This window comes from Ambystoma mexicanum, chromosome 3q (genome assembly GCF_040938575.1).
Source record: "Ambystoma mexicanum isolate Mex_15411 chromosome 3q, UKY_AmexF1_1, whole genome shotgun sequence".
NCBI lineage: Eukaryota > Metazoa > Chordata > Amphibia > Caudata > Ambystomatidae > Ambystoma > Ambystoma mexicanum.
In genome coordinates this window covers 669,033,247-669,057,410 of record NC_090926.1, presented here as the reverse complement: position 1 = coordinate 669,057,410, position 24,164 = coordinate 669,033,247, and the positions used below count along the sequence as shown (strand labels likewise).

The window sequence follows — 24,164 nt, the reverse complement described above, 5'->3', positions numbered from 1 at the left end:
TTATGGGGGCTGCCTTAATCCGTGCTCTCCAAAGTGGTGAGGAGAGCTGACTCAGCCACCTTGATCCTTTATATTATAACACCGACTTTTCTTTGCGTACACATTCCCCTTTACACACTTTTTATATAAGAGATAGGGCAGGCATTAGGTTTTGTTAGTATAGACCATTTTGATTTGACATAGACTGACTAGGGCTGTGTTTTCTTTATTATTTGATGGTAGAGACTACGCCCATCATACCTTTACAGCAACGTAGAATTTTTTACAAACCCCAAGAATGTAATAAAGGTTTTGAAACTTGTAACTTTTGTGTCAGTGTCATACTTGTGATACCATGCCTCCCTTACAGTGCGTACTTGGAACATTCTTCTCCCAAGTACCACCACGAGGAAGCTGACTTGTGTGGTTCGCATATAGTGGGGGGTCCCAGACCCCTCTTCTTTGCCTTCAGATACTTGTGGTCCTTTCCTCCCAAGTACTGCCATGAGGAAGATGACTTGTGTTGCCCTTGTGTGGTAGCTCCCAGATCCCTCTTTGTGTTCCAGTATTTGGGGCCCTTTCCTCCCAAGTACCGCCACGAGGAAGATGACTTGTGTTACTTTCGTGTGATGGGTCTGAGACCCCTACATTTCTCTTGTCGAGGGACGGACCTGTTTCACTATCCTGCCAGGTACTTTGGCTTTGAAGATGCTGACTGCACCATCTTAGTTTCCAAACAGCTAGCCCGAGTTCTCCCCCTAGCCTTGTAGTGGGCTCTGGTCTGTCAGGATCACTGCAGTCTCAATCTTTCTCTGGGCAGTGCGGTCCTCCCTTCATGCACTTTCCAGGCTTCAGGAATACCTGGGGAGCTTCTCTCTGCCAGCTCATCTTCTGGTCCTTCCACGTTGAACTGGCCCTGGTCCTTCCAGCTCCCCTCTTGGCATCCTGGTCTACTTCCTTCCACCTTCCTGCACTGTACTGGCTTCTGCAGTTCCTCCCGGGAGGACTAGATTATTGCTTCCAGAGTCTCTCTTCCTTTGCTACTCCACATTGACCGTTGAACGGCTGGCAACAACTAGACTGCTAATTATGGTTCCTACGAGTACTCTTCATGTCTCTGCACCTCTTCCTCATCTCAGTAATTTTAATATGTACTTTCTCCTGAAAGTCAATGGAGTTCTTCATCTCAGTACTTCTTCCCTTGATCTCCATTGTGTTGGTTGTGCTCTTAATAGTCCCAGTACTTTCTATGGAAATGGTAGGGTGACAGTAACTCGTGACCCTATTAGGTAAGGGGTTAAGGTTGTAGGAAGGGGGTCTAAGGTCAGGTGATTGGCAGGGTACTGTGTTCTAGCATTATGGTCGTTACTGGTCCCACAAGGAGATTCCACCACCTATGATATCCACTCGCTATCCCCCATTGAAAGCAATGACGATACCCTGGGATTTGTCACATCATCTTTCTGAAAAATTATCATTTTACCCAGAAATGTGAATTCCTGAAATAAAGATATGTTGGTACTTTCTATCCCAAAGGCAACAAAGGCAGAAACTTAAAAACAAGCATTCTCGAATGTTGCCCCAACTTTTTTTAAATTCTTCCAATTCATAACCGTAAAGCTGATTCGTTATTGCATCTTAGAAAATTGTTAAAAACCTACCTTTTTACTAGAAATTAATTTGTAATTATATTCAAGATTTGTATAAATGTCTATCTTTATGAAGGCAGAAGCACTTTAAAAATAAACTATTTCTCTTTGAAGTCATAGGCCCCCTGCACTCCATGACATGGAGGCTTCCAGGTTGGAGGACTCTGTATCACGGGGTGGGGAGAGTCCTCTGACTTCAAAAATAAATATTTTTTTTTTTGAAGTCCTTCTGCCTTCATAGAGAAATTATTTCCGTTATGGTATTTGGTCCCGTAATGGAGATAATTTCTTTATGAAGGCAGAGTGACTTCAAAAAGAAACAATTTCTGGTTCAAGTCATTGGAGTCCCTGGCACTCCATGACCTCCAGCTACATGACAGTAACACACATTCCTGCTACACTGGAGGCCTTGTTCCCTGTCCTGGATCAACGGATTCAAAGGTAAGAAAAAGTATTTTGTGTAAATGTGTCACCTTGCATGTAAGTGTGTATATGTGAATGGGTGAGTGCATGATGTATGGGTGGCTGCCTGGTTGTGCATGTATGGTGAAAGGATGCACATGTAAATGTATGGGTGACTGGGTGTGCATGTGTGAGGAGTGTATGATGAATGCTCAGATTACTTACAGGTAATCTTCATTACTCCTAGTCCTACTCTTCCTCGTCATAGAATTTGCGTATGAAGCACATTGCCTCATACACACGTGCTGGGACAAAGTAGAGGGACGTGGATGTAATGCCTGGCTTAGTTACCTGTAGTCTTCATTATTCCTAATCCCACTCTTCCTTGTCCCAGTACTTACCTATGAGGCAATTTGCCTCATAGGTAAGTTCTGGGATGAGGAAGAGGGATCTGGAGGTAATGGTGTGTGCTTGTTTTTAACAACTGGGTTACTTATTGGTAATCTTCATTACTCCTAGCCCTAATTTTCTCGTCCCAGTACTTGTGTATGAGACACGTTACCTCATACACAAGTACTGGGACAAGGTAGATGGACGTGGATTACTTACATGTATACTTCATTACTCAAAGCTGCATTGCACACTGCCTCATAGGTAATTACTGGGACGAGGAAGAAGGATGTGGAGCTAGTTCTGGGCTGAGGAGCTGACCTTGGCAGTTGGGGTGGCAGTCTAGGCCAGCCCAAAGTGTAGCACGACCCATGATTTGTTGCTAAGCATGCTGCGGGGACCTCAACAAGGCTTGCAGGGGGGAACTCATATGTTGTGCTATGCCACTATCTGCTGGTAAGCTTGTGAGGTCTGTCCTTTAATCTTGTTGTTCTCATTCTGTTATATTGCATTTCTTTTTACTCTGTACAGTGCTCGATATATCACTTGTTGATAAGGTGTGTGCTATAGATATACATAAAATAAAATAAATTACCTGGCATCCTCCCAATAATTACTTACATTTCCTAGCCAATCATTGTTAATATTTGAAAATTCATAGGTAATGGCTTATTCAATGAGGCAGACTGAACATTGTCCAAGATCAAACACGTCCAACTTGGAGCTGAGACTTAAATATGGAAATTGGGGTCTGAAGGCCAAATTACAGAATAATGAGTGTCTTATTTGTTTTGCATTGTGTTTAATGCACAGATGGAGTGCATGTTCACAAGCTCATTTGCATCAGGCACTACATGGCCCTACATGGCACCACACATAGAAAAATCACTATGGCCTGAGCAGGGGGTCTCTTGGGCCACCTCCTCAGGGATGTGTTCTGTCCCCAGAACATATCTCCACATGCCCAACATGCTGTCTGCTGTTGGTAAGACATGCTGGTACAACTTCCCATCCCCAGTCCTGACATTCCTTCCAGATTTCGAGTTGATCGACGTTCAGCTTAAACTAGGCAATGTTTACCTTACACTGCCAGAACTGCAATCCCAGCATTGGTTTCAGCCCCTGTGCAAAAACAATCCATCCCTTCTGACAGAGCGGGGGTTGTTCTCTGTTGTCAATGTTTTCTGACAGTAGAGCACCTAATTCACGTCAGTCGACAAATGTGATAGGTTTTGCAGATGGACTAGCACACACAGTTTACAATTTCGGTAATGGGATCCACAATGGAGAGATTCTTTGCTACACACAATATTGTTTGCAGAAGGCTGTTTTAAACTGCTCAGCCCAACACCAGGGCTTTACATGCTCCTGGCATGGTGTGTTAGTAAATAGACAAGATTTAGGTACATTTCATTCTGTTGAAGGTATATTACAGATTGAAATGGGTAGATTACCAACAGTTCAACGCCTCCCAAAAACTAAAAGGGCAGAATGTATCACTGATCGCTGGTCATGATTTATCTTTGCTAAACAATATTTGGTTGTGTATGTTTTTGCTGATGTGCTGTTACTCCAAGGTATCTAATCATAGTGTGCATCGAAACACGAACACGTATCATTGTTTTAAACATTCTTGATTGTTTTCCGGAATTGCTGTAGATCCTAAGTATGTGCAAAATATGAATTAGGGATTGCACACTTTGATTGTTTTGGAATCTCGCCTCACATTGCATCACTCAACATGGACAGATGCACTAGTTGGGTACTTGTGAAATTTTATAGAAGATAACAGCTGTATTTGTAGAGCACACATTCACCCCGAGAGGAGCATCCAGCGCTTTTGACAGATAGCAGATGTTTATAGTTGCCCAACTTAATGGTACTCATTTTATCAACCTCGGTAGGGTCAAAGGCTGAGTCAACCTGCCTGGATTTGAACCTGTAACCATGAGGTCAAACACAGGCCCCTGCAGTGGATGCATGATTCCACTGAGCCTTGCACCCGGTCTTCCCAGAATGAAAAGACATACGGGTGAAAGCACAGAGATCTGTCAAAGCACATATTAGAGAAATGTTACACTGCAGAACTAGAAGAAGAAGACCATGGGAAATGGAAATGAGAGGGATTTCCGCATCCTCAAATGGGTCAAGCACAGCTCAGAAGGCCAAACCTTCTCAGAGGAGAGCCCCTTTAGGACAATGGGTTTAGGTCGGAGGCAATATGGGATGATTGCAAGCCCCTCATGTAGACTTTCCATGTGCCCCAAGCTCCTCCCACTGTCTGCCCATGTGCCCCAAACTCTGCACACTGTATGGTCATGTGGCTTGAAGGTTCAGCATACTGCCTGCCCCTGTGCCCCAATATTCTCAAGGTGCATGTGCCCAATAGCCCCCCATCCTTTCTGCCCATGTGTCCCAAGCTGCTATACTCAGTTTATGCGCCCCGTCTATCCACAGGTGGACCAATGGGAGGTGTGGTGGCACTGTAGCAAGACTGTACCTCCCAACCAAAGGAAGCCAGCCTACTCTAGGCTTGCCCCTCTAATGCAGCAATCCCACATTTTTCCCATTGTGATAGTGGGTTTCTGAAACACATCGATCTGGCTATTTTCAAGACTTACATTACTACATATCTTGGGAAGCACGTGAACTGCATGTGGACTGCATTTTATGAAGTGCTCAACCGTGGGGGAATGGGTGTGTGGCTTTTCAAAATATAAACAAGTGCCTCTAACATTACTCAAGACTCTGAGTGATCAGAAATTGACTGGCTTAGTGGCTCACTTTATGTTTCTGGACTTTGTTTCATGCAGGTGGCAGAGTTGAATGAACAGTTTCCACGATGGAGCTTATGGGATCGACATTAACTGCAACCTATGGCCGCCCCAGGCCCACTCCTGCCAACTTCCTACCGGCAATCTCCACCATGGCCTCAAGCTACAAGAACAGGTTTCCTCACTATTCATTGAGCCATAGCTTGTCCCTCCCTTGGAGGCCGAGCGCCTACTACAAGGTGGCTTCGGTCACCCCCTGCTTGGCACCCTTCACAAAAAGCTCTCAAAGTGTCATCCCATCCAAGCTTTTGCCCTTCCCTTCGAACAGGACAGCCCTGTTCACCAGGTACTCGCATGACGACTGGTACAAATCCAACCAGCTCAACTACAGGGAATCCGAGTCTTCTCGCCACAGCGCTGAGAGGCTGCGGGTGGACACAAGTCGCTTGCTGCAAGATAAGGATCAGCAAACCCGGAGGACACAGACGGACACAAGCAAAAACCTTGGTGAGCGTGTCAACGACATTGCCTTCTGGAAATCTGAGATCAACCACGAAATTGACCAAATGATCGGCGAGACAAATTCTCTGACCGACGTGAAGAGGAGAGTGGAAAGAGCCTTAGCCGAAACAGAGGGACCCCTGCAGGTAATCACAAACTGGGGGGGCACTGGGATAACAGTGTACAGGGTAATGCCCTAACAGGTAAGTTTTTTATCACAAAAAGGAAGGCAAAACACAACTGTGTGTAATTAATCTGCGGTGCAGTAAATCTTCCATATACCAAAAAACCAATAAGTGGCTTGGGAATTACAAGGTTGTTGTAAAAGACAGAAGGAAATATTGAGCTTCTCACTGTCCCTGCCTGTGCCCAAACTAATACTTGTGTATTACCCCTGTAGGTAAACCTAGAGGGGGTGGGGCAGGCTGGATCTGTCAGTGTAGGCAGTGACTCCCTCCACTTTACACAGTCGCCTAGCACTGCCTGTCAACAGTTCTTCGGCCATCCTATCCGCTCTCATCATGGCCCATGTTATGTCTGCAGGGTGTTTGCACAGGGGTTGTTAGTGTGTTGGAAGTAAACAAAGCCCCTGACACCGGATACACAGCCCCTAGTGGGGATGGGCAGGGCTCTGTGTCAGTATTAGGTGACAGCCCTGTGCCCTGAATGACACAATGAAAGCAAACAGTAGGCAAAAGAGACGCATTGCTGCACACCATAGCAACGGCAAGCGCGTCAATGTATGGACGTGTCTTACCATGCATTAGTCATGCTGAAACTGTCATAATAATATGACAGCGCTGATATGAGGGATTTGATTTTACTGTGACAGAGTTTATATAGCTAATTTAGATTATTTGTGTTTGAGGATGGTGTGCTTTGTCAACTTCCTGTCCCCAGGCCTTGGACGAAATAGCCTATCACATTACAAGGATATTCTGTGACATTGTTTGGAAGAGTGCCATCATGCCACCTGCTAAGGCATTTACACTTGAATGAATGAGGGAGTGTTGTAAAGCATTTATTGCATAGCCAGGAACACCTGGATTCAATATGTATAAACGTATGTGGCCGACCAGGCCAAAGGATCCGGTCGGTGTAGGACGAGCATGCCATCACAGCGCCATAGGATTGCTCCAGTCTGTATGTTTCCACACAGAATAATAATAACAATATCAGGTCTGTGTATACTGTAGTGCTTCATGCAGGGTTCCTCCCACTTCTTATCACTGCATTAATAGCTGTTATTGTTACCCAATTTAATGGTGCTCAGTCTATCGCCCCTGGAAGAATGAAGGGTTAAGTGAGCCCTGCCTGGATTTCAGTCTGCAACAAGCACTTTGTCCACATAGCAGAGGCGAGCGTTTACTCCATGAGAAAAAGCTCATATATTTGCAATTCACTACTACAGGTTAAGCTGTACAGCACCTGTCAATATTTATGAAAAAAGCCTCTATAATACGATACCCAAATCCAGTCTCACAATTCACGGTTCCATGTGATAATATCCCCGCAAAAATGTCACCATTCAAGAAAGGCGCCTTTTTTTCCGGTAATATTACCATATGGAACCTGTGGGGGACACCCCCGCAACCCACACATTTTTGTTAAGGAAGCGGGCGACACCACAGCAACCCCCGCTCCCATTTACGTCATGTATTGTCCCCATAAATAATGTTGCCTATGCCATCTCCCGGCGACTATGATACCCAATTCACGCGTCTGAACACTCTACAAAGAAATTCAAAACGACCAAACATTTCCATATGATGATGTAAATGCTACAGCAAAGTGTACCACTTGTAACCCTCCCTAAATTGCCCAAAAATGGATAACAGATCACAATGGTCCCTTGATAGCAGAAACAAACCATCCAGGTGAAAGAAGAAGAAAGTGAAGGTGTTGTAAGAACAACAAAGAAGGACTTAAGGAATTAGAGTGGTGTGGGTTTGGAATAGTCTACTGGTGCAGAGAAGAGCCAAGAGTGTGAACCCTCAACCAAAAGAGTAAAGCAAGAGTAAGGCAAAGCGACACCACTTCAGGGATGCGCTGGAGACGAAATTAGTGGTACTAGGTCAGGCAACCAGAGCTTGCGACTAGAAGGAGTGAGGGACTCGTGTGTGAGGGGAAGAGAAACTAGTGAAACAGTTTATAAAGAATCGAGAGAGGAACATGATGGTGTGTACCTGTGAAGAATCTAAAGTGTAATGGCAAGAGAGATCTACATGAGTCTCTTTGCATATGGAAGCCCACATGGGGCAAACCAATTCTAAACCTACGAAAAGCAAAGCATCCAGATTGGATCTTTCTAAAATATTGTAGGAGCATTGAGTGAGGTGCTGGTGTCACTACTTACAGCCTCGTGTGTGCACTCACTTGAAACTGCCAATAAGTCAGTCTGATCGCAGAAAAAGTACCAAGTGGGAGGAGAGTATATATCGTACATTTTGATCAGTACGTCTAATGGTCAGGAACGTACTGGTAAGAGTATTAAAATAAATATGTTTTGGGACATCTTGTAACCAGGGGATTGCACCTTTGGCTGAAGCACTGTTTCACCAAGGGAAGGTCATGTAAGCACAGGCGCAACGTGCTGGTCTTGGAAGCAATATCACGCAGAGTACCAGAGGTTCGAATCCCGGATCTGTGCTTAGAAACCAAACTCAGGTATTAAGCGCTTTAATAAAATGCATGGGATTGCTTCTTTAGTAGTGTATGACCATTATTTCGGAGTTAGGGAAAATGTATCAAATTTGTTGAGTTTGATTTCAGCAAAACTATTACTACTCTCCTAAAGAATGGAGACACTAATAAGCTTAATAGACTCCGCAACCATGACATATTCGTGAAAAAGAAGACAAAAAAACGAATAAGTGGCAAGACATGCAAAGAAAAAATGAATGACCTTACCTTTGAAGAAGGGGAGACTGGTGGGGTGCCACAATACCACAATAAGGGACCATCCTTGCCAGTGCCTTTACAGTGACCTTGGATAGATGGCTTAAAGAAATGCATGGCATTTTAAAGATGGCGTCATAATCTGGCAAAATCAGATACCCCAGAAATATAAGACATGGAAGAAAACATAAGGATTTGTCAGAGAATTGGAAGCAAAGGAGTCTGCAATCTGCATCTCGGACTATTACTTCCATGATTCCTCACCATTGACTATGCTGGATCGGGCGGATGGCAGTTGTGGTGCAAAGCATCTGGAGAGCCAAATGTAGCAGACCCCTGAGATAGAATCATGCTGTACCTTCCCAAGCACAGATAGTAATTGAAGTCTAGCATGTTAAAGTTACCTGGACATACATGGTATTGCTGTTTGTCCACAGCATTGCACGAGTAGCACTTTGCCTATTGTCCGTGCTATATGTCTGATTTTAGAACCCATTTCAATATTACAAACACACAACTTAAAATTGTGCCAGTAAGAGGACCATGTCATAAAAAGGGAGCCTGGATAGACATACATTATGACTTAAACAATGCAAGGGACTTTCCCAGAAGTTACTACAGGAAGTTTAATATTCGAGGGTTGCAGTTCTTAGTACTGTTTCACACATACAATATTTAATTTGTCTGCATGGTAGTGTCTCAGTACTCAGGACCTTCCACAGGATGCTTCCAGCAATGAAAAAAGTGAACCATGTCTTAGGGCCTCATTACACGGATGGCGGTAATGGTTAACGGCCACCGTTAATGGTAACGGTGACCGTTAACCATTACCGCCTTACTACGAGGTCCCTTAGCGGGTTGGTGCTTTAACGCCTGCTTTTTGCAGGCGTTAAAAACCAACCCGCTAAGGGACCTCGGAGCTAATTACGGCACCGCAAAATTGCGGTGCCGTAATTAGCGCCTTCCCCATTCCCATAGAGCCCTATGGGGCAGAAATGGGAATGGGGAAGGGCAATGGCGGTAGGGGGATTTACCGCCCCTCCAACCTTGGAATGGGGCGGTAAATCCCCTTTCCGCCAAGGCGGTGCCGGTATTTTACCGGCATGAGCCATGGCGCTAATAGCGCCATGGCTCACCGCCTACCGTGTAATGAGGCCCTTAATGTGCTGTCTTTGACTACATTCGTTGAAGACCGTACTCCTGAATGGAGGAAATGTTGCACAACTAAAGAACCTAGGACAACAGAGGTCAAGTAATCAGGACCATGCCCACAGCAGAGTTCTACAAATGGCTACCTAAAACCGAGAAAACCCTGGGAAACCTGGGACAGTCAACTTTTACATATTCATATTTATATTCTGAAAGGGACAGCGAAAGTGAAGGTAGGGTAATTTGCTGGAGATCTAGGCCACCAGAGATGGGGAATGATTACAAGTACTAAAAGAGAATTCTAAGGACTCCCACGTAGAAGGAAATTGGATGCCAAAGCAATCGGGCAATAAAAAAAAGAAATGGGACAAAGAAGGGGGTTAATGTTTAATATGCTGATCCTAAACAATGGCTTAAATGTGAGCAACGTAGTCACACTTTAATCCACCATTTTGGGAAAATCGTTGGCTCCTGTGTTGGCGATGACTGTATCATAAGTGTGTAGCGGGGAGATCGTACCATGCACCTTCTAGGGAGACATTTAGGAGGACACACAATATACTTATATATCTTTACTGAATACTTGACCCGTCTCTTACCTGTCTCCAGCCCAATTTACCTGAGTCCAACATCACCCCGATTAGACTGCTGGGACGTGGTAAGGGAGGAAAACGGAAAACAGTAGGGCAAGGTTTTTCCCAAATACCCAGAGGGAAAGAAGACACTTGGTTAAAGTAACTGCCACACAAAAGGAAAGGTGGACAAAGGAATTCTGGTGTATGCTTCTTTTAGTTGTTATATGCTCATATATGCTTTTTATTCACCGGTACACCAGCAGAGTTTTGTTAAAAAACGGGAAACTCACGAGACATTATAAACAAATAATTTAACTAAGCAGCTGCATATCTAAACCTTAAAAACAAAATATACCAATAGTGCTTTTAAATATTAATAATGTTAGAAAAAAGTCTTTACAACATATATACAAAGTCCATACAGTGCACTGTGCAAAAAATATATATATAAAAGAAATGCCTTAATTTGGAGACTGCCTGGCCAGGGTTGTCTGAAGGTCCTTGCAGCTGCTCTTTCTTGATGTTTTTCTGCCTTGGGCTCTCTTGAGAGGCTTCTCTTGTTGTGGCAGACAGACATCAGCAGGAAACAGCAGTAGCAATGTGCAGGGAACCCAACGTCTTTACTTGGGCAGGGCTGAGTATGCAAGGTGCAGCCCAGCAATCAGATGCAGCGTGGGTAGCCCCACACAGCTCTCCTCTACCTGGGCCATGTCTGCCAGGTGTGCCCAAGAGGTCCAGATGGGCCACCTGTCAGGGGTGGACCCTTTAATGTGGCCAGGTGTGAGGGGCTACCCCTTTCATTATATGAAGCCCAGGAGGGCTGAACACGTTAATTAGAGTGCCTGGGACAGCAACGGTGACCACCTGTAGGGTGGCAGTGCTCACAGGCATTCCCCTGCTTGTCAGGAGAGCATCTCTATGCAGGCCCGGGCAGTGGCAGTGACGGCACAGAGCGACCACCTCTAAACCCTTAGAGAGTTTCAACCGTTGTCCCTGGCACTTCACTCGCACCTGCAACGTTTTCGTCTTTATTTTATTATTGTTTCTCTTTGCAGATCTCCACACGGCTCTCACACCGGGGATCACAAACTATTTTTTACCCTAGGGATTACACAACGAGGGAGAAGAACATTTGGCAATGAGATGCAAATGTGGTGGCAGTCGATAGCGCGACTGGAGTCATGGTGCTGAGGACTGTGGGTGGAGTAATGTCCAATGGGAGATGCAGAGGGTATGGGAAGAGTCAGATACATTGCATGGTGATAGAAGGCGGAGAAAAAGGCTGGAGACCCAGCAATGGAAAAACAAGAGGCAGTGGGTGGGGAGAGAAAGCAAGAGCCACTGCAAGGGAGATGGACTGATAGGGCAAAAGAGAAAAGAGGTTCCTTGTGATCAGGGGAAGATGGATTAAAGATTACAAACAAGGCAGAGAGAGGGCTTCGAGGCACAGTGAACCTCAAGAGGGATGGCAGAGAAAGTGTAAACAGTGATGTAAGGTCCCATGCCACTGGGTGGAGCTTTTCAGTATTCATTAGCTAACTGATGCATTGTGGGATTAGTGGTCTTGGTTCACTCCGGTTGAACAATCAGATCCCCCACAATATTGCCGCAGAGTTTCACATTTTGGAGCATTCAAAATTAAATATTGTGGCAGAAATGTTTACATTTTGCAGCGTGTATGCTTAATTAGATTAGTTATGGGTAGCTACTGAGATTACAGAATTTGATTTTGAATGCCCTCCTTGTTGTGCTTCCCGGGGAAACACAATATTTCACATACAAGCACTCTGTGGAGCTTTGGACGAATAGCATCATTGGCAATGGATATCATAAATTGACTAGGATTTGTTGATCAGTCTAATTTTAGTAAGTGGCAGACATTTTGCAGTACAATTCAAATCGGCAAATTTCTGAAGAACCGTTCTACAATCTGTAGACATGGTTTGGGGATTGTGGGTTAACAATGTGTTCCCTACCCCCCACAAGGGGTCAGGTCGAGGGGCCACGCGGGTGGATGGCGTCTGCCCAATTTTTTGAGAGGGCGGATACCGTCCCCCCTGTGTTTTTAAGACATTTTCTTCACCAACCTTTCTTCCTATTCTGCTACCAGGACTCACAGCCAGGTCGTGTGGTTGAAAGCAGGCGCTTTTAGCTGCAAGACCAGATGCATTTTGCATCAAGACACAATAACATGTCTCTAATGTGAACTTCATGTGACGTCACTTTCCCATGCATGCTTCCCCCCACTTGGTTTATTTAGGATTCGAGCCCTGCACCCCACTTACTTTAAGCAACACAATTGTCATGCTCCCCAGATCAATCACTTTTAATTGACCAAAAGTGTTAACGTTGTGATGCTGGTTTGAAGTAGGGCATATAGGACCAGATTCACAAAGCGTTTTTCAATGGAAAAATCCTATTGAAAATCGCTTTGTGAATCAGGCCCATAAAGTGGTATTACCAACAAATGCCGCGCTGCTGCCGATCTGCTGTTTAGTATTGATAACGGCTTCTACGGATAATACTGAAAATCATTATTCTGCATTGTTGAACCTTCCCTGTGGAAAGTACAATGAGGTGATTGACTCCCGAGCACACAGGTCATCAGCAGTGAGCTGAGATTTGAACGTCATGCACTCACGCTTCCAATAAGAGTTTCGGGAGAACGTGTAACCGCATTTTAGTGTCATTGTTGTGATCCTTTGCCTGGAGGGTGCTGCTGAGTAACGGCGCTTGCCATTTCTCTCTGAACAGGTGGCTCAGGAGTGCCTGTACTTCAGAGAAAAACGCATGTCCATTGACCTGGTCCATGATGACGTTGAAAAGCAGCTGTTGCAGGTACGTTTCCATCTACCTGGGAAAAACAAGCTTTTAGTCGGAAATTAACAAATACACAATTTAAGAACAATGCTGGTTGAACATGTGTGGTTGAAAAAAGATTTTTCAGAAGCAGGCAACTTTCTTTCCCCATAATAGTGTACCCCTGTCATCAGGCTTGGGCACAACATAATATTTTAAGATGCCAGCCAAGATGTCAGTACCAATTAGCATACATTTTGATTTTTGATGTCTTTTTTACAAGTTTTCCCAGGCAGGTTTTGCAGGACTTTTGGACTCCCCTTGGGAGACTTGGTTGTTTGGGTTAGTGGAAAATAGCCCGCTGGGAGGTTTAACATTGACTGAGAGAGAACCCGAGGGACTCCCTTAGCCAGCTATAAATATTGCTCTCTCATTTACTAAGGTGTCTGCTCGTGGCTTGTTTCCTGGGAGAGAGCTGTGTCTTGTAGAGCGGCAGAACAGAAATAAGACAACAGCAACCCCCCTGCCCAAATAATAATTACAGTTACAAAAAATGGGCCTGTCAGCTAGGGGGGGTTATATATATATAGTTAGAAATAAAGCAACAGGACACAGGGGCTGTATTACATGTTTTCAATAAATGTGTGGTTTAACATGGATTTACCTGACTATGCCAGGTTCCCCACCATGGGTAACACATGGAACCTTAAAGCAGAAGGACAATGGCAGGCATCCACTGTCAAACGACCTGGAGTGGACTGGGAACCGTTAGAAAAGGACAGTTAAAAGGAGGGAGTTGTCTTAAAGGCCAATAGGGCTGGGGTAGAGGCTGTTTCATGGATCTGTCGGGATTTCTCCTGGTTTCCCCACATTCCTGTTGACTCTTAGACCATATCTGCAGCTATGCTGGTATTTCCTTGAGTCGAGGGGGTAGATAGCTTGGGGGACTTCTTAGAACAGGTGTTAAGTTGGGCTATTAAGTGGCGCTTGCACCACCTATAAGCTGAAATTATTGCATTATAGTACAGATAGTGAGAAAGGGCATATGAGGAGGGACACACAGCTTGTCGGTGTTTGGTTATTTGCCCACCCATTGACTGCCCATGGCCATGCCTATCCCTATGGTCATTCCCATCCATTTTCTGCACCCCCCACCCAAAACACCTCCTCATGGGAACTCTTTCAGCTCACTTTACTCAAGCCTTACCATCAAACTTTGTAGTCGAAGTGCCTGCCAGTACTTCTTTAAAGCAGTGTTGTAGAGCTTACAACTTAATTGGATCTGTAAACACACCACTGGTGCAATACAAATGTCTTAACTTGGCCGTCATCCACTTGATTTACATGGACTACGCGTGTCCTTCACTGAAGTCCTGTTAAAAACAAGTGCTGGAAAAGCCAAACGTTTTGGTTTGCAATGCTATTAGATGGCCAGGTATTCTCACCATTTTGCACCTGCTACCATCAATGGCCAGTTAATACCACTATGGCAGTGCCTGTCAAGTACCTTTCCCATGCCTACACTAATGCCCAAATGGTTGGCATTGCCAATGCTTGTTTTCTTTAGCCACCAGCTGATAAACGGATGGTCGCTACCGCCTGACTGGCAGCAGGTTTGGAATGGTCACCCACTGTCTGATGCTCCCTGTCAGAGTCTGATCTGGTCTTTTATAGCCTTTGGCCTGTTGCATAATGTGAAAACACTAAGCTAGTGTGTGCCAGTGCTGTCTTATCTGACTGTACCAAGTCCCCCCCTCCCGGCTCACCCCCTCACCTCACAGCCCTGTTCCCAGGCCCAAACACTTGTGTTCGAGTGTGATACAAATACAATATCATATCATCATATCATATCTGCCAAGGTGTGATTTGAAACCGCTGGCCCCACAGTGATGCTCCTTCTATTTATCAGTATTTATTAATTTGACATCCTCCTTTCCTACTAAGGTGCCCAGGAGTCTGGCTCGCTGACCTCTAAAGTATGGGCTGGACTCCTCTTCTAGTGACTACAGTGCCCTGGGAACAGATGACAACATTTCTCTAGCATACTGCTGTGGCAGAATGCTCAAGAAATCTATGTCTGCCTTGAAATACGGGGTTCGTCAGTATGAAAACCCAAGTGGCTTACTTACCTGTGGCCTTTATGTCAGGGTGGCTGTGGTATGGGTCATGCTATACTGTACTACCCCTGCTGCCAGTTGCCCATGCCCCAGGGTCTCTGTTACCCCAGGTCCCCCTGGGCAGGCCCACCCCTAACATATCCCGCAAACTCCTTGAGCCGCATCTGCGCACACAGTACAGAAGTTACATGGTGCAGCTGTCAATGGTGCCCCCCCGACCCGTGTAAGGATGCCCCCTCCCATTACCCATCATTCCCGCAGCTGATAAGTGTGTCCACCTTGGCAGCACTGTATTTGCACCTTTACCGCAACAGGCTGTAATAAGTTGTTTTGGCAGCTGGAGGAAAGATGACTTTCACACAAAAAGTGGTGCTTTAGACGGTCCACAAGATGGCTTAGACTTGTCTTTATTTTGGTCTTAAGGCAGCACATGACTCCCTGCTGTGCGGACACCCCACCCCTCCCCATGTTACATTGTGTAATGCTGGAGTGACCAGCAGTGATCCTTCACCATGAATGGTGGTAGTTTCTTTTTTGTGTTACTTGGTTTGTGCTTGTGTTTGTTTTGGTGGTGTCTTGTTCTCTCTCCATGTTGCTAGTAGTGTTTGTAGGCAGGGCTTGGCCAGAAGGCTCGAAGTAATAGTCATGTATAGGTCATCATGCAGGACTCAAAAATGACCACACTGGCACCATTTTGTTTAGTATGCTAAGTTAGAGGACTATGCTTTATGTGGTAAATATGTTCGCTAGAGGGAGAGTTGCTGGTGCCTCTGGCTAGAGACTGGGACTCAGATGCAAGGTGGTTGATCGTGCCCCATTTATGCAATTGTCTTTGGCTAACGAGGGGACGGACATTTTGATAGGTGTATGACCCCCACAATAGTGACATTGTTCCTTGTGGTTTCTTATTCAACTCGCTCAGACTTGGCCTGTGTCCGGGTGTTTGATGTGGATTGTATGTGGTGGTGCTTGTTGGCTCCTGCACAGCAGCCTGATTTAAGGGGTGGGGGTGTTGGCTTGTTTGCGTACACGCACCTGGGGTCGTGCTGTTTCTAATGCCTGTAGGGAGTCTCGGGTCTTCTGTAAGATGAAGCTTTTGAGATCTGGGCAGTATCCGCAGTGATGCCTTTTGCTCTAGTGGACTTCTCTGTTTTAGTGAAGAAACAGGATGTGGTGCGGTGGCCACGTTAGGTATAACAACAGTCCATCTTCATTGTGTTGATATATTATTAAATGTCAGAGGCGACAACTTGTCCATCAACTGATTTTTTGGTGGCAGCGTCAGCTTGGCTGGTGTCATCAAAGTCAAGATGTAGACGGGTGAGCTAGAGGTGTCGACTCTCTGACATCAAGAGATTGGTTTGTCATGAACGAGAGAAGCGCAGGGAGTGTGGGCATGAATGCAGACCTCGGGCATGGTTGGTGCGGCGCTGCCTAGGAGTAACGACAAGCTGTTGTGAGAGGTTGACAAGTGCACCAGGCTGTCAGTGGGTCTATGTCAGTTCATCTAAGGGTTAAAGTCATAAGTAGCACATTTATTGGGCTACGTAAACGTCAAGTCCTGTTGGGCACATGGCTGAAGTCTTGTGCATGTGCTCCAAGTTCTGTGGGTGGCTCACAGGGCATGTCTTGTTGGCTGTGCTTAGGCCAGGTTCTGTGTGTGTCGCTTGTGGGCTTATCTCTGTTAAACAAATGTGGGCCAAGTCATGCTGGCTGCATAGCGAAAGAGTTTTGTGTTTCACATGAGGGCCAATGCTCCCCAATGTGTGTGAGGAATGCTAAATTCACGTTCTTTTTCATTATCTGTTGGGTTTGGGGTGCTTGAGTGTAGGGGTGTGCTCAATGCGGACACCATGGCTGGATGGGTTGTTAGCTGTCCCCAGTGAGGTCTTGTTGTGATGTAGTTTGTTCATGATGCAGATAGGTCTGTTTTATTTTTGTTACTTTAATCGTTAAAGGTGGATGGAATAACTGGGGAGTGTGTGCCACAGTGGGCATGCAGCAGAAAGATGATGCGCACACAATGCAGAGGTGGTTGGTGAGTGGGAACACTACGGGCAACAATGCGTGTTTACTGTTAAATAGGCTGTCATGTGTATGGTCTATACCATCACTTGCAATCCCCCAAGCATTTGAGGCTCCTACCATCCAAAAAAGGTTATCTACTGAGTCTACACCGAACGGGATGGAGATACAGGAGCTTTTGGACTCCTTACCCACAATGCAAGACCCAGAAAGGAAATTAATTCCAGATATGTTGAGGTCAACCACGATCACTAGTTTGTTTTACACTTATTTTCGGCTTTATCTTCTACAGCACGATTTCTTAAGGATGAAACGTTTAATTTCTTTTGAAGTAGATGCGGGAAGACTTAGTGGTATTTCGCTTCCTGCCATGTCACCTGGGTGAATATATGCAATGACATTTTTGCTACTACTGTGTTTTTTGCGAAAGGAGTGTATTGTCTCCTTCCATATAAGTCTAAATTCCTGTAGGAATTAATTGAGTTTTTGAATGTTGGGGAGGTACCCACAAAAATTCCAAATGCTAACCCACCAATGGCATGTCACATTCTCAAGTAGTGTCCATAGCCAATAGACACACCTGGCTTGTGAAAGAAAAAAGAACCTGAGCAATGGCCTGAGTAAGTTGATTTTTCTCCTGGAGGAAATCAGGATACGCTTTTCACAATTAGTGAAACAACGAACTGGACTAATTTGTTCTTTCTGGTTTTTCATTTCCTCAGGAGGTGGATACCATCAAGGCCTGTCAAGAGAAGATGAGGCGACACCTGGAAAAAACAATTGCCCAGCTTGGGTGAGCAACTCTCTCCCTTCTTAATTCTTCCAATTCACCCAGTGGTATTGAGGGGGCAAAATAATCTCATTGCTATCCCATCAATTTTCAAATAGCTCTGGATGACTTGTGATTGACTTAAAAATCTTCTGGAAATGCGAGCAGCTGTGACTTGCTTAGCTCTAACTTGCAGCATAAAATAACCTGGCTAGCTACCAGGAGCTGTTTCAACTCCTGACATTAACTGGTGCCGTAAAAACAAACCTATGTGACAGTTACTCTGTGTGTTTGGTAGAAGGAGAAAAAGTCATAGTTTGTGTCCTGTGTGGAAGTCAGATTTCCAGCACGCTATTTGCTCCTCATTCCCCAGAGGCAGCCCCTGCTTACACGGTGTTACCTGAGTCCCAGGAGCTGCTTTTATATCCTGTTTATAAAATGTTTATTTCAATCACTAAATATCTTCGCTCCTCCACCTCCAACTCCTTGAGGGTCAGTAGCTTCTCCAAGCCACGAGTTGGGGTTAGAACTCTTTCTTTGGCTGGCGCCTCCCTCTGGAATAGCCTCCCTGCCTCTCTGAAACTTGAGGAGAACCATCTCCGGTTCAAGAAGCACCTCAAGGCCTTCCTCTTCTGCCTTCTCTCTTCCTCTCCCCTGCTGATCTCCTGTCTGATTCTGTACATGTCACCTGGCTACCCTCTGAATTCGGGCCCAGGTCCCTGCCCACCCAGCTGCACACCCGCACTGCCTCCTGGCAACCCCTGCACTTTGGGTCTGTATCTGTAACCCTACAGACCCCTTACCTGCACTTACCTGACACTGGCTGTCTGCCCTTGACCTATCACTTGCCACCTGCTTGGCTGCACTACTTGTTGTTTTTATCCTTTGCACTGCATTCTCCCACCCTCTCCCTCCCCCAGCACTATTTCCCTATCCCCTACCCTGCACTTGTGTGATCTAAATGTCACTAGGCCTAGTAAGATCATTGTCTTTTGTCCTCCCTCTGTTCCTCCTCCCTTGCCTCGTTGCCCCTTGAAACACTTGTGTATAGGTGCGTTATAAATGCAATATCCTATCATATCATATCATGGCCTCTTTTTTACCAGCAATGCTATGCAAGCTGAGAATTGAGGGCCCATAATCATAGAGGAAAAGGTAAAGTAAGTCATAAAATCCTAACGCCTTGTAGCTGTAAATAAGGGATTGGCTGAAGGTGACCTTTATGACTAGGGGGAGCTGTCAGCTAGGGGCTATAACTCAAAAGCTATTAAATGAGTGTTGTCCTGCTTATTGTCTAGGGCAGGGATCTCCAACCTGCGGATTTCAGGATATTTGTGATTAGTACAGGTCGAGAGACAATCAGATTGTATGAAACGATCTGATTGGGCCTCACCAGGTCAATACCAGGCCAACAAAGACTCAACTTCTGTGGGTCCAAGTTCTGTGTCACGCGGAGTTGCTTTCCTATCTTCGTCAGTCCAACATGGAAAGGGAGATGGGACTACGTGTAAACCCTTTTCCCCGTTTTTTCTCGAGTTGAGAAACGGTTGCAATATTGTGTCTCAACTCAAGAAAAATTGTCATTAGTGACTAATGGGTGTTGTAGTCCAAAACATATGAGGAGCCATATGTTGCAGTCTCTTGATATAGAAGAAAGAAAAGGAATCCTAAACTAATTTCATCCATGGATCTAAAATAAAAATACTGTGGAGTAAGGAAATACTTTCCTGAAATATGTCTCCATATGGGAAATGTGGTGGTGGGTGATATAAGCTGATAAACACACCTTCTTGTGTTAAAACAGAAGGATCTGTATTGGCACGGTTTTCAAAAAGACATCACTGTCAGCTGACAGCCACCCCAATCCTTTGCCTGTTTTCTTCTTTTCAGTAGCCACTCCAGAATTCACCCAACAACTAGTGAATCTCCCAGTGAGTCACCCTGGGAGATAGCAAATCCTGAATTCTCCTCACCAGTGCATCACTCAGGAGGTAGACACTTAAAACTCATTGGCTTGTTACTGCTTCACCCTTGTGGGACAAACCCTAAGAAATGGTCCTATAGGCTGCTGCTTCATTTAGGAAACATCCACGTCTTAATTGAACGAATCACTAGTGATTTCCCAGGGGGAGAGCCAAAAACATATTTCACCTAAAGACTAGGGTATCACCAAGGAGGACAGACACAACTGAATACATCCTTGGGATAAGGGGAGGTCAGCACAGTGTCCAGATTTCATCTGCAGGCAACCAGTTCACCCAAAGTGAGAGTCAATTCGTATTTCACCTATAGACTATTACATCACCCATGGGGGACATCCAGACCAGAACCTAGCATTTGGCAACTGCATGACAACAGACGGACACACACTACAGAGTTACTCGTTACATTTCGGTATTACTGAAGGTGGGAAACCACATTCAATGTCAGCTGTTTACTACTACACTATCGAACACTACAGTTATTGATTGTAGAAAGAAGCACCACCCAGAGAAGACACCTCTCAAAAATCGTGGCCTATCACAGGACTTCTAGATATTTGGTGATAAAATCTTCTTAAAGGTTGTGACACCCGATGGGAACCATAGGCCAATCACTGCATTAAGCCAAGCCCAAACCCTATTGATGACCACCAATAGTGGGAGGCAGAGGACTTAGGTTGTGCAGAGTTTTAGATCAGTGGACTGTTATGGCATTTATTATGCTAACACACCTTCTAGCCTGGGTGAGTTTATCTGGCTAAAGTTTGAATCACCTGAATTTCCGCTAATTCAACCAAAACAAGCTTTGTCAAACTTGCTGCAGCCTGTGATCATGCTTGGAGGCAGAGGCGTATGCTTGTGTTTTTGAGGGAGAAGTAGAACACTGAAATAGGATAGCTTGGTCAAGTTTTGAAATATGAAGAGTTTGTTTGAGGTGGCAGATTACATTCAGTGGTTGTAACTAAGTGTGCAATACAAGAACCATCCTTTTGTGACTGCTAAGAAGGAGAAACTCCAAGGGTTTGAGAGAGGTGTTAGATTATCATTCATTGGCTGAAAATGAGCCAGCAAAACTCAAGTCATCTTGTGACTAGGCAAAAACGGTATGCAGTGATAAAATTGTGGCAAAATTGTCACCTGTACAAAAAATCGCTGTAAAAATGCCGTGGTTTGACCCCTTAAATGTGTACCCCATTACACCATTTAAAGGGAGTGGGGTTTGCAGGGGTGTCCCACGCTCCCCTTAAATGGTATAATGGGTCCGGGCGTTGAAGGGGTGTCCCCCGCATCCTTTACATGGATTGCGGCAGCAAAACCACTGCCTTTTTGTCGCGATGTTATGTGTCCACAGCCATTTTTGTCGCAATATTAACACATGGAACCGGCACAAACGAGTGCAGGTGAGTTCTGATTTGTCCCGGCCAGAAGTGTCTGTTTTTCTACAGGAATGTGTGGGTCTTCAGAATCTTAAATAAAGCATGTGGTTCCCCTCTTAAGTGTGGCATGGTAGAACTTGGCCAAGCACTAATGGCACATTTTATCCCATTTGCCAATCCTCATCCAGCAATTTCAGCTTGTTCTTAGCAACTTTGACATTAACAAATGGTTTCCTGGGCTGCAGCAAGAATGTTGCTAAAAGCTCCTTTTGGATCCATGTACGTCAAAGAACAACCAGGGACTGAGGAAACCCCCCAAATCAAGCAAGCCATAAACACACAAATCATCAGCTGCAAGGAGCACTAGGCCACCTTCCTAGCACTGACATTGGCTGCAAAGGACCAAATCTCCAGCTGTACAGATAGGTTATGGTATCAAACAGTGTTAGAAAGTAGAATTGATCATCACCTTGCTGATGATTACTTAAAAACATAAAATTATATTCCATCGCACTTCAGCTTAAATAATTGGTGGTTTGCCTTTCAGGTCCAACAGAGCAGCGCAGCACGAGCTGGAGCGAGATATCGGGGACAAGCAGACTGCCTACCGGATCGATGACAAATGCCAGACCCTTCGAAACTCATCAGATGGTATTGGATACTACAGAGGGGTGGATCGCATTGATGCAACGTAAGTACCGGCACTGTTTTTACGACACAAACAAGCGTGATAGGATCATTCAGCTTATCAATGAAGACTTGAAGAAGGCAGCACGCCATGATATCAAAAAGAGGAACTCTCATTAATCGCAATGCGACATACTCAAAATAGATGCACGCTTTTCCCTAGAGGAAGGTTTTGTAATGATAAATTTAAATTGTATTGGATGAAAACGGAAAGGTAACCCAGTAATTGATCCAAAGATTGAGGAAAGGTTCAGAAATCCTAAAATTATTTCTTATGCTCAGTTGTGATGCTAGGTGAACGAGTTGGGAGATCACTCCAACTACCCGAATTTCGGGTTGCTGGAGGTCCTTTGAACTTCCGAACTTTTCTTTGGAATCGCCTGAAAAAGTTCAGTATTCACCAATGGGATGACAATTGGCGTCCTGCTACGGAGGGCAGGCTCCTCCCTTTCTGCACAGGGTCTTATGGCACACCCCACTGCCCTGCAGGGACCAGGGAGCTCTCTGCACTGGCATGGAGCATGGTCAGCTTTTTCTTTTGAATTTCCAGAACGATTGTGCTGCGAATAGAAAAAACAGTTTTAGCTATTCTTGTGAATCTGTGGGGTGGTGGGGAACCGCATGGACTACAGTGAGGTAGAGGTAATGTGGGGAGGAGAGGCTGGCTGCTTCATCACCCCAAAAGTAACCTGTAAATATGTGCAGGACATTGGCATTTTGCATCAGTGATGTAATATTGGGCTTACTCTATTCTTGAGGATTTGTATGTGGTGGTTCCTTAATCAACATTATACATCCATTGATTAAGGCCTCATTGAGGGCACACATCGCAGAATATATCACACACACGCCAAATTCCCAAAATACTGCACTAGCAAGAAAGTGCAGGGAAAAGTGGTTTTCTTTCATCACCGATCATATTCAACGTTTTCAGGAGAATTCTGCCAATAAAGGCCAGCTTCCTTCCCGTGGTTTTACTAAGGCCTTGTAAACTAATAACATCCTCAAACCTAGAATTGTATGTGCTTTTTCAACTTTAGCTAAGCGATTTCTGGACTTTTTGTGGAAGCAAAAAGGCACAACACTTCCAAAAATTGAAGCAAGGAAGGAGGGTGACTGTCATAGATTTCAGAATCTTTACATGTGAGCCCACAGAGGTATTTTTAAACATATTGATTGGCAGTTTTCTTCTTATCAATTTCCCTCTGGCCCCTCCCTCCACTTCATTTGCAGAGATTGGCGTGCTTTTCAATGTGCATGGCTGATCTGCCTTCACTTTTGTTTTCAGCTAGAAAAATGTAAACAACAACAATCACAACAGGTATTTCACTGAACTATTAACATTTTAGGTAAGTTTGAACATTACACTGTCTTACATTTTAGGAGTGAACTTCCAACACATCTTATAGGGAGACAGGTGCAGGCGAGCACACAATAGACAGCTTAACCCTTCACTTATAACTTCACCAGCCTCTTAACAACATCAACCCAGTGTACCTCGCTAGGAAAGTGGTAAGGGTAGGGAATATCAAGAGGTTAGGGCAGGCAGGTTCCCCAAATACCCCTAAGAAGAAAACACAAGGCTAGAGTAACTGGAGCACAAAAGGAAAGGTTTGAAAAGGAATGCTGGTGTATGCTCTTTAGTTGTTTAAAGCTCACTTATATACATTTCTGGTACACCAGCAGGATTTTGTGGGTTTTTGTATAAAAGGGACAAACAAAAGACACTATAAACACATTATAGCAAACCTAGCAACTGTGTAACTAAAAGCAAAAAATGTAAAAATAGTCCTTAGAATATTAAAAATATAAATGTTCTTAAACAAATATATACAAGTCTATACAGCGCACTGTGAAAAAATATATTTATAAAGACCTTACTTGCAAGACAACCTGGCCAAGGCTGTCTCAAGGTCTCTGGCTGCTGCTCTCTTGATCCTCTGTCTTTCAGCGCTCTTCTGTGATGGGGTCATGGCAGATGATGGTAGCAGACGGCAGCAGGCAACAACAGTGTGCAGGACCCCTAAAGTCCTTGTTTGGACTGGGCTGTGTAGCAAGCAGCAGCCTGGCACTTATATGCAGCGTAGGGCCG

The 24,164-nt window shown here is 44.9% G+C and overlaps 1 protein-coding gene across 2 annotated transcripts in view; it reads left to right on the top strand.

Annotated features, from left to right (window-relative positions):
* TEKT3 (tektin 3) overlaps positions 1–24,164 on the top strand; it is a 102,295-nt gene that overhangs the window by 29,331 nt on the left and 48,800 nt on the right. For both annotated transcript variants that reach the window (XM_069654552.1, XM_069654553.1), the window contains exons 2-5: positions 5,234–5,841; positions 13,072–13,155; positions 17,981–18,051; positions 21,933–22,076. In XM_069654552.1, the coding sequence (XP_069510653.1) occupies positions 5,263–5,841; positions 13,072–13,155; positions 17,981–18,051; positions 21,933–22,076 (878 nt within the window). In that variant the 5' untranslated portion in view covers positions 5,234–5,262. The remainder of the gene's footprint in view (positions 1–5,233; positions 5,842–13,071; positions 13,156–17,980; positions 18,052–21,932; positions 22,077–24,164) is intronic.